This window comes from Mastigoproctus giganteus, chromosome 6 (genome assembly GCF_048544385.1).
Source record: "Mastigoproctus giganteus isolate SK-2022 chromosome 6, ASM4854438v1, whole genome shotgun sequence".
Taxonomy (NCBI): domain Eukaryota; kingdom Metazoa; phylum Arthropoda; class Arachnida; order Uropygi; family Thelyphonidae; genus Mastigoproctus; species Mastigoproctus giganteus.
Genome location: NC_143580.1, coordinates 160,540,057 through 160,552,251, shown reverse-complemented (window position 1 = coordinate 160,552,251; position 12,195 = coordinate 160,540,057). Strand labels below are relative to the sequence as shown.

General features: G+C 37.2%; 1 protein-coding gene across 1 annotated transcript in view; it reads right to left on the bottom strand.

The window, feature by feature from the left end:
- Ino80 (chromatin-remodeling ATPase INO80) overlaps nucleotides 1-12,195 on the bottom strand; it is a 672,466-nt gene that overhangs the window by 293,331 nt on the left and 366,940 nt on the right. Inside the window, exon 21 of the mRNA XM_090376565.1 lies at nucleotides 5,361-5,528. Coding sequence (XP_090232691.1) covers nucleotides 5,361-5,528 — 168 coding nt within the window. The remainder of the gene's footprint in view (nucleotides 1-5,360; nucleotides 5,529-12,195) is intronic.

Below are 12,195 nucleotides of genomic sequence, written 5' to 3'. Positions count from 1 at the left end.
AGTACTTTCCATGTGCTTCTGAATTAAGGAAGGGAAAAAATTTCGATGGTTCAACTGTTCATGATCCTGCTCAGGTAGCTAACAAAGTAAATGAATATTTTGCATCTGCATTCACACATGAGGAGTTATTCAGGAAGGGGAATGCCATAGATGAAATAAACACAGGCAGTGAGCTAGATGATCTTGTAATAATTGAGAGTAAACTGGAGGAGAAATTGTTGAAGATAAATACAAGAAAGGCACCTCGGGTGGATGGGATCTATCCAGTTATATTAAAGGAGGCAGCAAAGGAAGTAAGCAATCCGTTAGCCATAATTACGAGAGCTTCCTTGGACTCAGGGGAGGTACCCACAGACTGGAGATGTGCAAATGTAACCCCAATTCACAAAGGAGAATCAAAGGCTGACACAAGTAATTATAGACCTGTGAGTTTAACTTCTGTTCCAGGAAAATTAATGGAAGCACTGGTTAAAGAAGCACTGCAGGATCATCTTGACAAGAATTCAGTTATAGCTCAGACACAGCATGGTTTTGTTAAGGGAAAGTCTTGCCTGACCAATTTGATTGGATACTATGATGTAGTCACAAAAGAATTGGATGCAGGGAATAACTTTGATATTATATATTTGGATCTTAGAAAGGCTTCTGATACTGTTGCACATGGAAGACTGCTGCACAAATTGGAGCAGTGTGGCATTGGTGGCAAATTGTTGCTATGGATAAAGGGATGGTTGAGTGGCAGAAGACAGATTGGTAATTAATGGACACTGCTCATTGTGGACTAATGTTATTAGTGGAGTCCCTCAGGGTTCAGTGTTGGGTCCATTGTTTTCTTCTGTATTTATAAATAATATTGATGATGGTTTATCAAGCTTAATGTCCAAGTTTGCAGATGATATAAAGGTTGGCAGGGTTGTTAAGGACACTACTGACGCTATGCTGCTGCAACAGGATCTGGAAAGGTTGAGCAGATGGGCTGAGGGGTAGCAAATGAAGTTTAACCTTGACAAATGTAAAGTACTACATATGGGAAACAGCAACCCCAGAGCAACGTATCAACTCTGTGGTACTACATTGACAGTGGTAGAGAATGAAAAGGACCTGGGGGTAATTGTGCAGGGAGATATGAAGTTCTCTGAGCAGTGCAGATGGGCTGCAAGGGTAGCTCATGGTGTCTTATCCATGATATACAGGAATTTTTCTAGCAGGGATAGAGAGGTGATTATTCCCTTGTATAAGGCAATGGTCAGGCCACACCTTGAGTACTGTATACAGGTTTGAAGGCTTCATTTCAAGAAGGATGTAGAGCTGTTGGAACGAGTACAGAGAAGGCAACAAGGTTAGTGAACGGAACGAAGGGTTGCTCTTATGAAGAAAGGCTTAAGTTTTGAAAATTACAGTGTCTGGAGACTAGGCACCAGCGAGGTGATCTGATAGAGGTGTACAAAGCCTTGAATGGTTTGAGCATGCTCAATGCTGATGGGATACTGCCTCTTGCTCAGAATAATCACCTGAGAGGGCATAAATTCAAATCGAGGAAAGACAGATGTAGGACAGATGTGCGGAAATTTGCCTTTAGCCAGCAATTGGTTTGTGGACAGACTTCCATCCCTTGTAGTGGAAGTTGATAGCCTAAATAAATTTAAGGCTCAGCTGGACAGGTATTTTGAACGAATGGAGGGGTGAAGTGAAAGTTTTTTTTGGCTGATGCTGCATAAGCTTGCTTTCTTGCATCATATGCCTCTGCTAATGCTAATATACTCATAGGTCATCTAGTCAGAGATTGAATAATTACGAACAATGGGCAGAGTTGCACCATTGTGTCAGTCTTTTAGGATTATCATTTTCATCAAGGTAGCCAACCATACTGGTGGTGGGTGATGATTTTAGCATTGGGTAGGGATCTGTATTCATTTTGCTCCTTTAACTCTGCTTATTCCACTCAGTTTTCCAGCTCTACCGCATGGAGGCAGGAGCTGTGCCACCTGTGGTCAAGTCAGTAAAGAATGTGCAGTACATTGCAAGCAAAAGGGTTGCAGTACATTGTGAGCAAAGTAGAATGGTGTGAATGAAGCAGTTTGATTTGAGTGAAGGCAGTCAATTGCAATCAAGAAAAGCAATAAGGCTGCAGTAACTCTAGCTAACAGAGTCACACTAGAAACTGCAATTTGCTTTGCACTGGGACATTGTGAGGGAGAATGAGTTAGCATCAAGATCTTTCCAACTTCAAATATGGAATGATTGTGTGTGTGTGTGTGTGTGTGTGTGTGTGTGTGTGTGTGTGTGTGTGTGTGTGTGTGTGTGTGTGTGTGTGTGTGGGGGGGGACATGCAAGTGCCAATATCTCAACAACAGCTAAAAATGGTTAAATGCAACATTCTGTGGTATCACAAGTCTACTGTGACTGGCTCAACAGTGGCTGAACAACCAGCCAAAGACCACATAAGAACAGCCACCTGTGGTTGATGCCTGTGGTGAGTATTGTGCATCTCATCTAGCAATAACAGCAGCAATGCAGCACAGTGATCTGGCTAACCACCCAGTACAACACATGGATTCTGTACTGGACATTAGTTCATATAGCTTGCAGCAGTTGATAGCCATTGATGGGTACCCACACACTGCAAGACACAAGAAACTGTGCCTTACATGGGCATGTCAGGAAAAGTGTTCATTACTCTGAAGGAACACTGAACCTCTAACATATGGATATCTGTCACCAACTCTAACAAATCCCATTCAACTCTATCATGCTGATGGGTGTGTCTGCACCTGGAGAGAGGAAATTGGGGCTATAGAACCTGGATGTACTGTCAGTGTTCAGTAGCCTGGAGGATGTGGTGCTATGGTTTACTGATTTTCCTGGCAGGTCCTGGGCATTACAATCACTGTTAATTAACGGCTTGATGGGAATGCTTACCTTTTATCATCACCACATCCCATCATGATGACAGTATATCCAAACAACTCTGGCATCTATCAACAAGACAACATGGCATGCTACAAGGCCCATCATGTTACTAACTGGTTTCAAGAACATGGAAATTTTCCATCCTTCCATGGGACCACCCAACTTATCTGATCTCAATCCAACTGAGCACATTTAGAACCTGTGGTTGATGCCTGTGGTGAGTGTTGTATATCTCGTCTAGCAATAACAGCAACAATGTAGCACAGTGATCCAGCTAACCACCCAGTACAACAGATGGATTCTGCACTCAGCATTAGTTTATAGGATGCAGCAGTTGATAGCCATTGACTGACACCCACACTCACTGGAAGACACAAGAAACTGTGCCTTACATGGGCATGTCAGCAACAAAAGTGTTCATGACAAGTTAATTATTAAGTAATTAACCTGTCATTGAACAGTCACACATTGTAATATGTTGTACATATGGGTACTTTGCTAGTTGTCTTCTTATAGCTTTTCTAATAAGGTTATAATTTTAATGAAAATTTTTGCACATCAGAGGGTTTTTTTTTTTTTTTTGCAAAGTCCAACTTGTTCTTTTTTGACAAGCTTCTTTAAGGCACTTTTTTGGAGTTTTAGCAATACTTCATTAAATTACTTTCTTCTAATAGATTATGATCAAGAACCTTACATTTTAAAGCCTTGCTGTTTAAGCTCAATGTGACAATGCAGGATGATAGGATTTTCACAAGTTTCATCTGTAACTAAACATGAAAGTTTTTTTTAGTGGGTCTTCAGGATTGGTTTTGAATTCAATACTATTAAAATGTTAAAAATCTTCTTTCTACACAGTCCTACCTATATAAAAAATGCTTAATTCATTTCTAAGTGAATAATATTCTTTAGTATGAATTATATAGTACTATATTGTATCATAGTACCATGAAGAAAATTGTTTTCCCCCTCCCCTTCTCATCGTCAAAGGCTGCATTTCTCTAATATTTAGCAAAAGGTTATTTAAAAAAAATTTTGCAGAAGAAGTTTTTTTTTTTTTTTTCTCCCCAACCTTAAAGACTGCAATTCCCTAATACCTATTTAAATGTCATAAATTTCACAATTCTGAGCAATTTTCAATACCCTACCAATAATTTTCAGGCATTTTATTTATAACAGGAATATTCTCACCTAAGTTGAAATTTTGCATGAAGTATAAGGAGGCAAGTTAACTCCCCACCTCCACAAGTCTTTCAAACAAATGGGGTATAGCTGTTTTCCTTAATGCTTATTCTGTTAAGGCACGTATTTGGTTGATTATTACAACTTTAGTAATCACATTTGGTTCATACTGATCTAATTCTCAATCATAAAATTACTCTGCTATTGTGAGTTTTTTCCTTTCTCCTTCCCATTAATTAATTAGGTGCTGTTGATTTAAAAAAAAAAAAAAAAACAACACTTGAATTTTTGTCTGTTACCTTCAATACTTATTTTCTGGAGTGAAGTATTTCTGCTTATATTTTTATAACTACAAACATTCAGGTTTTTTTTTATTTTTTTTTTTATGAAAAGCATCTTGGCAAATGTGTACTTATTTTTATATCATTTTTTTATACTTGTCTTTATAGAATTGTAGCTCATTTCCATTATGTATCTTAGAATATTTGAATACAACACACGTTAATCATTGTGTGTTTAGTCATCATCGGACATAAAATATGCTAGCATCTGTTTTAGTCATTTTGCTCCTTTCTGTGACCACCAGTGGAAAAATACGCAGAAGCTTCTGCGATATGAGTCATCATAGTTTCATTAACTGCCAATTCAAGGAAAGGCATTAAGTACACTTTTTACCATTCTATTAGCTTTCTTCCACTGTTAGTAGTTCATTGTGGTGCAAGTTCACCCATCAATGGTGTATTTAGTCAAGCTGAAAGGATTTGCTGTGTATGTGTTCAAAAATGAAACTCTTCTTCAAGTATTTAGTCTGACAAAATACTAGAACAGCATTCTTTTTAAAATACAGCTTGTGGAGCAAAACAGTTATGATAAAGAGTATGTTCAATGAAATTTTCAGCATGTACTCAGCATTTTATATGCATTTATTTTTCTTCTGAGACAGATTCCTATTACCATTTTGCTTTCCTTTCTTTTTTTTTTTTTTTAACATTTCTGTGAAATGTGCTTATAAATTTCAATATATCTGTTGTAACTTACTTGAATACTTGAAGACATCCATCCTAGAACCTATATGCTCATATCTGGTTAGAAATTTGAATTTCCTTAATCACTGCTTTTAACTTTCTTTACATTTAAACATTTATTTTTAAACACAACAACTTAATGATTATTGATACTGTTTTTTGATATTTAGAACTAATGTGAAAGATAATTCAAGTAAAATAATTCCTTTATTAAGAAGTACTTAGTAAAAAAAAAAAAAAAAATACCTTACGAAACTGCATCACTAAATTCATTAAACTAGAAGTGGCAGATTGGGCTTGGGAAGGAGTAGATGAAGATGACTGCATTAAATCCTCTATAGATATTTTATTCCTTAATCCCTGGTAGAGTAATTTCTGTCGTTGTGTTAGCTGACAATACAAGAGTATCTCAATCTGAAAACAGAGAAAAAAAAAAAAAAAAAATGCATATATATACATACACATATATACAGGTAGTTCCAGAGCTTTACAAGTTAATTCGTTCCTATCGCACACATGTAAAGCGAAAACTAGTAAAGCAGGAATTTATTTCCCATAGACCATGTTAAAAATAGGGGTTACGTTCTCAACAATGAAATCATTTAGCTAATCAGTTTATGTTTAAACCATGACTGATATCCAAAGAAATGAAAACAGCTTGTAAAATCAAGCAAATTATAATAATAAAGAAATTATTTATGACTTACAAATGTTAAAGAATGTTTATTCTTCATCATCAACTAAATGCACACTCGATTAATCATTATTGGCTTGGCACTCATTGGTTTGTTGCAGAGACACTACCATATTATGATATGGTAGTGTCTCTGGAACCGAGCATAAACTTTCATTCTGAAGAAAGTTTATGCTCAGTTCTTATCCAAAGAGACACATCAAAAGGCCTCTTTGAGAAGAAATATGCAGTTTCAAATTTAGATATATTTATAGAAAGTTTAAACAGGCAACAACTGGAAAATTTTTTAATTACTGTTGAGAGGAAATCTTGTGATATAAGGAAGGATTCAAAGAATTAAAATTAGTTAAAATTAATTAAGAGTACCTATCACCCTGTGGAATGCCAGATGAAACAAACACTTTCCTCTGAATACCATTAAAGTGAACTAAAGTTTGAGGTTTTAGCAGATTGGTGAAAAGGTTTAGAATTTCTGTATAAATAATAATCTACGTGACAATGTCATTAAGTAATGTTAGGGTGCAAAATATTGTGTAATGAATATTAGCTATTATTGAATGACTGGCAATACCTAGTGTGAATGATGCTCATGAATGAATTGGAAATAGTTGATTAGATAGAAACTGTTTAAGGCTTTTGCATTATTAGTATCATTTTGCTTATGTTCTAATTAATTAATGCCATTTTTCATCAACATACTAATCAAAGGTGAAAAATATTACGATCAACTATCAATACATGATTAAGCATTTATTAGTATGTACAACTATTTTTTAAGAGCTGTTGGGTTGAGTTTATACATTAACCAAACAGAAGAATGAAACTAGCAACCAAAGGCTAACCAAAAAACTTTGCAACAAAATTATTATAATAAATGGATTCCATCAGTGGTGGATGTTCCTTTAGTGGAAAAGAATCATAGCTTTCTTTTTTTGTATTTGATTGTTTGAACTACAGATGGTATTTAAATTATAGTGAGGTAAGTTTCTTCAAATGACAAGTTGAATATTAAATATGGCAAAGATAATTAATGAAACTATAAAAATGGTGCAGAGTAAATTTTGTTTCAAGGTATAATAAGGAGTGAGTTTTTAATTTCTTTTCAATGAAATCATTGATTAAGGAGTTTTTTTCCCCCTTTGTTAAAGATACAAGCTATTGAATAAAAAAGTTCTTCATACGGGAAGTTTTTATATAAGTAAAAAAAAAAATTTTTCTTAAAGCTGAAAAAAAGCAAAATTATTTGGAGGGGGGGGGGGCAATGCTTTTGAATGAGACAAACAAGATTAGACAAACAAGTTTAGAGACCCAGTTTGGGAACAGCTAACAGCCAGAGAAAAAGTACACAATTTCAAGAGAACAGTTTAGCAGGAACTCCCAAAAGTATTGGGAGTTAAGAATTAAACTGTTGATTCAAATACAGTGAAACCAACCTCTAAAGGAGACGCAACTGGGTCAGATGAAGGTGTCCACTGTACAGAAGCATACACTTTGAAAAAGTCTGCGTTGGCAGGTTCAATAATTTGGAAAAATGAAATTCGCTGTTGCTGGTTGCTTAGATTTTTTTTTTTTTTTTTATTCAAGACCATTGTATTTGTAGTTTAATTAGTTAACTTTCAGCAATTAATACATAATTAACATTTAATAAATAATAAAACATTTAGTATATAACACAATTAACTTTTAGTTTTAACTTTGTTTAGAACATTTCATTTTGACAATTTTCATCGTGGATAATTAGATCAAGCACTAATTTCAGTCTATATTCGCTGTTTATACTAAGAATCCTTTTTAATGTAATAGGTCAGAAACCCCTCCCATGTTAAATTCTGTGCTTGCTGGAGGAACACACACACACACACACACACACACACACACACACAAATAAATAAACCAATAAAAACTCGCACGCAGCTACTTTATCAGCTGCCATTTCTAATTTCGAAGCAAGAGTATGTGTCAGTATGGGTAAACTGCCATTGTCATTCTGTCAAAAGGCTGGATAATACTGTTGTTGAAGAACTTACAAATCAACGTAAATTTGTGAGTTTGAACAGAGAAGCCCACTCCTCAAGGACAAACACCCACTCAACTAATAATGCTTCCTTCATTTTGAATTTGAACAACAAACAATTAACCATCGAGCAGCTCAACATTTTGACCGCCGGAATGAATTTCGCTGTCTTGCTGTCGAAGCCACCGATCACACAATTTGCAATGGGACTAGAAGCAAGCATTACTAACCTTCCTGAAGAAGCTGATAATGAAATCTGCTTAAAAACAGCCTCAATCCTCCGATGCATACAGTCCACCGGCTCCAACCTTAATCACTGACAGCACGCTGCTCTTTCCTCCATAAGAAGAGAAAACACCATCATCATGCCTCCCGCAGACAAGGGACACTACACTGTCATATTAGACCGAACAGATTATCTAGAGAAAGCCCTCATCCTGCTACAAGACCCCAATGTCTCTGAACTTGTGACAGATCCACCTATCAAAGTCTTGGGATGCCTGGAGTCAAGCATTATCAAACTAGTCTATGCACGGTTTAAATCAAGGAAAATTTCTGCTTCGGCTCGGTGGCTTCTGCATGCCACAGACTGCGAACTGCCTCAGTTTTATGGCCTACCTAAGATTCATAAGCCAGGCATTTCCCTCCAGCCCATTGTGTCCTGCTGCAATGCATTTACATATGAACTATCTAAATATATTGCACAACTCCTTACACCTCTTGTGGGAAATTCCGCCCACACTGTCACTAACAGCGGCGAGTTCATTCACCTTATTAAAGAGCTCTCAATCCCTGACAGTGAGATTATGGTGTCATTTGATGTAGTTTTAGTGTCCCTGTTTACATCAATTCCAATCCAACAGGCTGTAAAATGTGCCAGGAGGCTTCTGGAGATTGACTCAAATCTGCCGAGCACAACATCACTAACCGCAGAGGACATCTGTACCGCCATCAACCGATGCTTATCAGGCAGGGGTCATCACCTTCAGGGATTCCTTATACAAGTAGGTGCACGGTACTGCCATGGATGCTCCTGTTAGCTCCGTCATAGCCAACATTGCCATGGAAGAACAGATATTCCTGAACCCACCAATGCCTATTACATCATAGTGCAGATACATCGATTACATCTTCACTGTCATCCCATGTGGTTCTGAAGCTTATGTTGTCTGTTATTTTCCGTATCCTCCGTATTTGGTGGTCACGGGCTTGAACCCAGGTCTAATCTGGTTCTGAAGCAACATTACTGGAGTACCTCAATTCGTTGTCAGTGTTCATCCAGTTCACTTTAGAGTTGGAAGTTGACGGGTCCCTTCCATTCTTAGAAGTCTTTGTAAAACATGTGGAAACCTCAGTATACCATAAGCCAATGTGGTGCAGGCAGTTTACCAACTACAGCTCAAGGCACGCCCCTAGCCATCTTAACAGCACCGCCCGCACCCAATTCTCCCATGCTTCTAGCCATTCCAGCTCAGATGAAGCTAGGGTATTGAGATTTCCAGAGTTAGAACTGATCTGGTCAATGGTGGCCATCCAACCCACATATTGGACAAGTGCTCATTGCAAGCACAGGAGCTCTCGATCCACCCGACACCATAATCAATGCATGACAATATACCTGCTGCCTATATTCTTTACTATCTGGGCATGTCGGGCCAGATTTCAAAAATCCTCCGGGAATATTGCATAAAATATGCACAATTACCCGGTAGAAGCTTGCATTCTCTGGTTTCTAACATGAAGACTCCAATCACTCCTCTTTTGCGCAGCAGTGTGGTATATCGCATAACTTGCAAAGATTGTAGTAGCTGCTACATGGGGGAGAGCTCGAGATGCTTTCAAGACCACCTTGCAGAGTACGACAGGTCAATTCGCCTTGGTGAGACTGACCAATCTGCAATCACGGAACACTTCTGGTTGACCCACCATGACCTTAATCCCAAGCACGACTATGAAGTGATTGACCAATCCTGACACTTTAGCACCACCTCTGGCTAGAGTCGCTTAACATCTCGTGCAATTCAAGAACTATGAATCGCTGTAAGGGGCACAAGACTTATCTTAGAGGCAACTATCTTGAAACTGGATATCTTAGAAGCAACTATCTTGAAACTGGATAAATGCTGGCAGCAAATCCACACACACACATCCGTGCAACAACAATGAGCAGCATCCTAGTAGTTGAATGTTTAATCTCATGCACGCACAACTCTGTATCTGTTAAAAATTTGTCTCTAACATCTTTATCGGATTAGAATTTTGCTGAAGAAGGGGTCCATTTAACCCTGAAAGATACGTGTCATTTATCGTCTATTATTAAAACTCTTTACTAGATCATACAGAATTTGTCTATTTATCTGAGTGTTGTATTTGAATACAACATGAAAAGATGTCAAGAGATGGAATAACCAATGCTAGAAAAGCGACTCACACCTGTTATTATATGAACTAGAACCTGTTCTGGGAACTGAACTTTGATGCAATGAAGTTTCTTGGAACTCAATTTCTATTACTTATGAAACAACCCTATTCTGAATATCAAACATAGCTCAACAACTTCTGCATGGACTTCATAAGTCCATGTAGCATCAGTTGGATGCTGCATGGACTTATGATTACAACTTGTGATTTCCAGGTATTACGAAATAATTTTTTATTAACATATCATAGAATGTTAACTAGATGAAGCTTCTCTAGAGTGGTTTCAACTATTATTATTGGGCAAAATTTAAGAATAATTTGGTGGGGTGAGTATATTTGAATATAATGATCTATATTATAATCTATGAATTAGGAGACAATGAGCTGATCTTTATTGTAATTCAATTGCTGGACATTAATATTTTGGTGAGCAGATTGTTCTGAGTTTGAGTAAATTTAGGATATATGATATACCTAAAATCTCTGAACTGGATACATCATAAGCCAGGCTTTAATTCTGATTCATTATTGAACATTAAATATTTGTTTATTTTAAATCTGTATGATACTGTTTGTAAGATAATTTTCTGCATTTTCTGTATGATGTTCTAAATGTGTACGATAGTCTAATTTATGGCAAGGTTGCCAAAGGTTGGTACAGATCACCAAGTACAATAAATAAAAAATAAAGTTGACAGTAGGAGTGTGTTATAGGCCTAATGACTCTGATGAGTAGAATGAACAACTATACAGAGAAATAGTGGGCCAGTAAATCAGATTGTTTTGTAATGGGGGATTTTAAGTTCCAGATACTAGCAAAAGCAGAGGCATATAATGCAAGAAAGCAAGCTTATAAAAGAATCAGCCAAAAAGGGGTAAAAAAAAAAAAAAACCCCTTCCCATTTCACCCATCAAATTCATATGGGTAGCAAATCTTTGTATAGTTCTGCCTTGAACTTATTTAAGTTCTTGAACTCCACTACAACAGATGAAAGTTTGTTCCAACCATAAGCTAACTAAAGGCAAATTTTCACACATCTATTCTTCAACTGTCTTTCCTCAATTTGAATTTGTCCTCTAAGGTGAATAATCTGAACAAGACGAAGAATCCCGTTGGCAGTGAACTGGCTCAAACCGTTCAAGGCCTTATACACATTAATTAGATTACGTCACATGTGCCTAGTCTCCAGACACTGTACTTTGCAGAACTTGACTCTTTCTTGGTAACATCAACTTTTGTTCCACTCACCAATCTCATTGCCCTTCTTTGTACTTTTTCCAGCAGCTCTACATCTTTCCTAAAATAAGGTTTCCAGAACTGTCTGCAGTACTCAAGATGAGGCCTGACTGTTGCCTTATACAAGAAGACATTTACCTCCTTATCCCTGCTAGTAAAATTGCTGTATATCATTGACAAGACACCATGAGGTACTCTTGCAGCCTGTCTGCACTGCTTAGAAAACTACATATCTGACTGCACAATTACCCCAGGTCCTTTTCATTCTCCACTACCTTCAAGTTGGTACATTACTCTACGGTTACTGCTACCCATATGCAATACTTTACATTTGTCAATGTTAAACTTCAGTTGCACCTCTCAGCCTATCTACTCAACTTTTCCAGATCCTGTGGCAGTAGCATACTATCATTAGTGTCATAAACAACCCTGCCACCCTCTTATCGTTCTGCAAACTTTGACATTAACCCTGATATATAGCTTCATCAATACCATTGATAAATACAGAAAACAACAATGAGCCCAAATACTGCAGCCTGCGGGACTCCACTAATAACATTAGTCCACAAAGAGCAGTGTCCATTGATAACCATTCTGTCTTCTCCCACTCAACCATCCTTTTATCCATTGTAGCAACTTGCCCTTAAAGTCACACTGCTCCAATTTGTACAGTAGTCTTCCATGTGCCACAGTATCAAAAACTTTTCTAAAATCC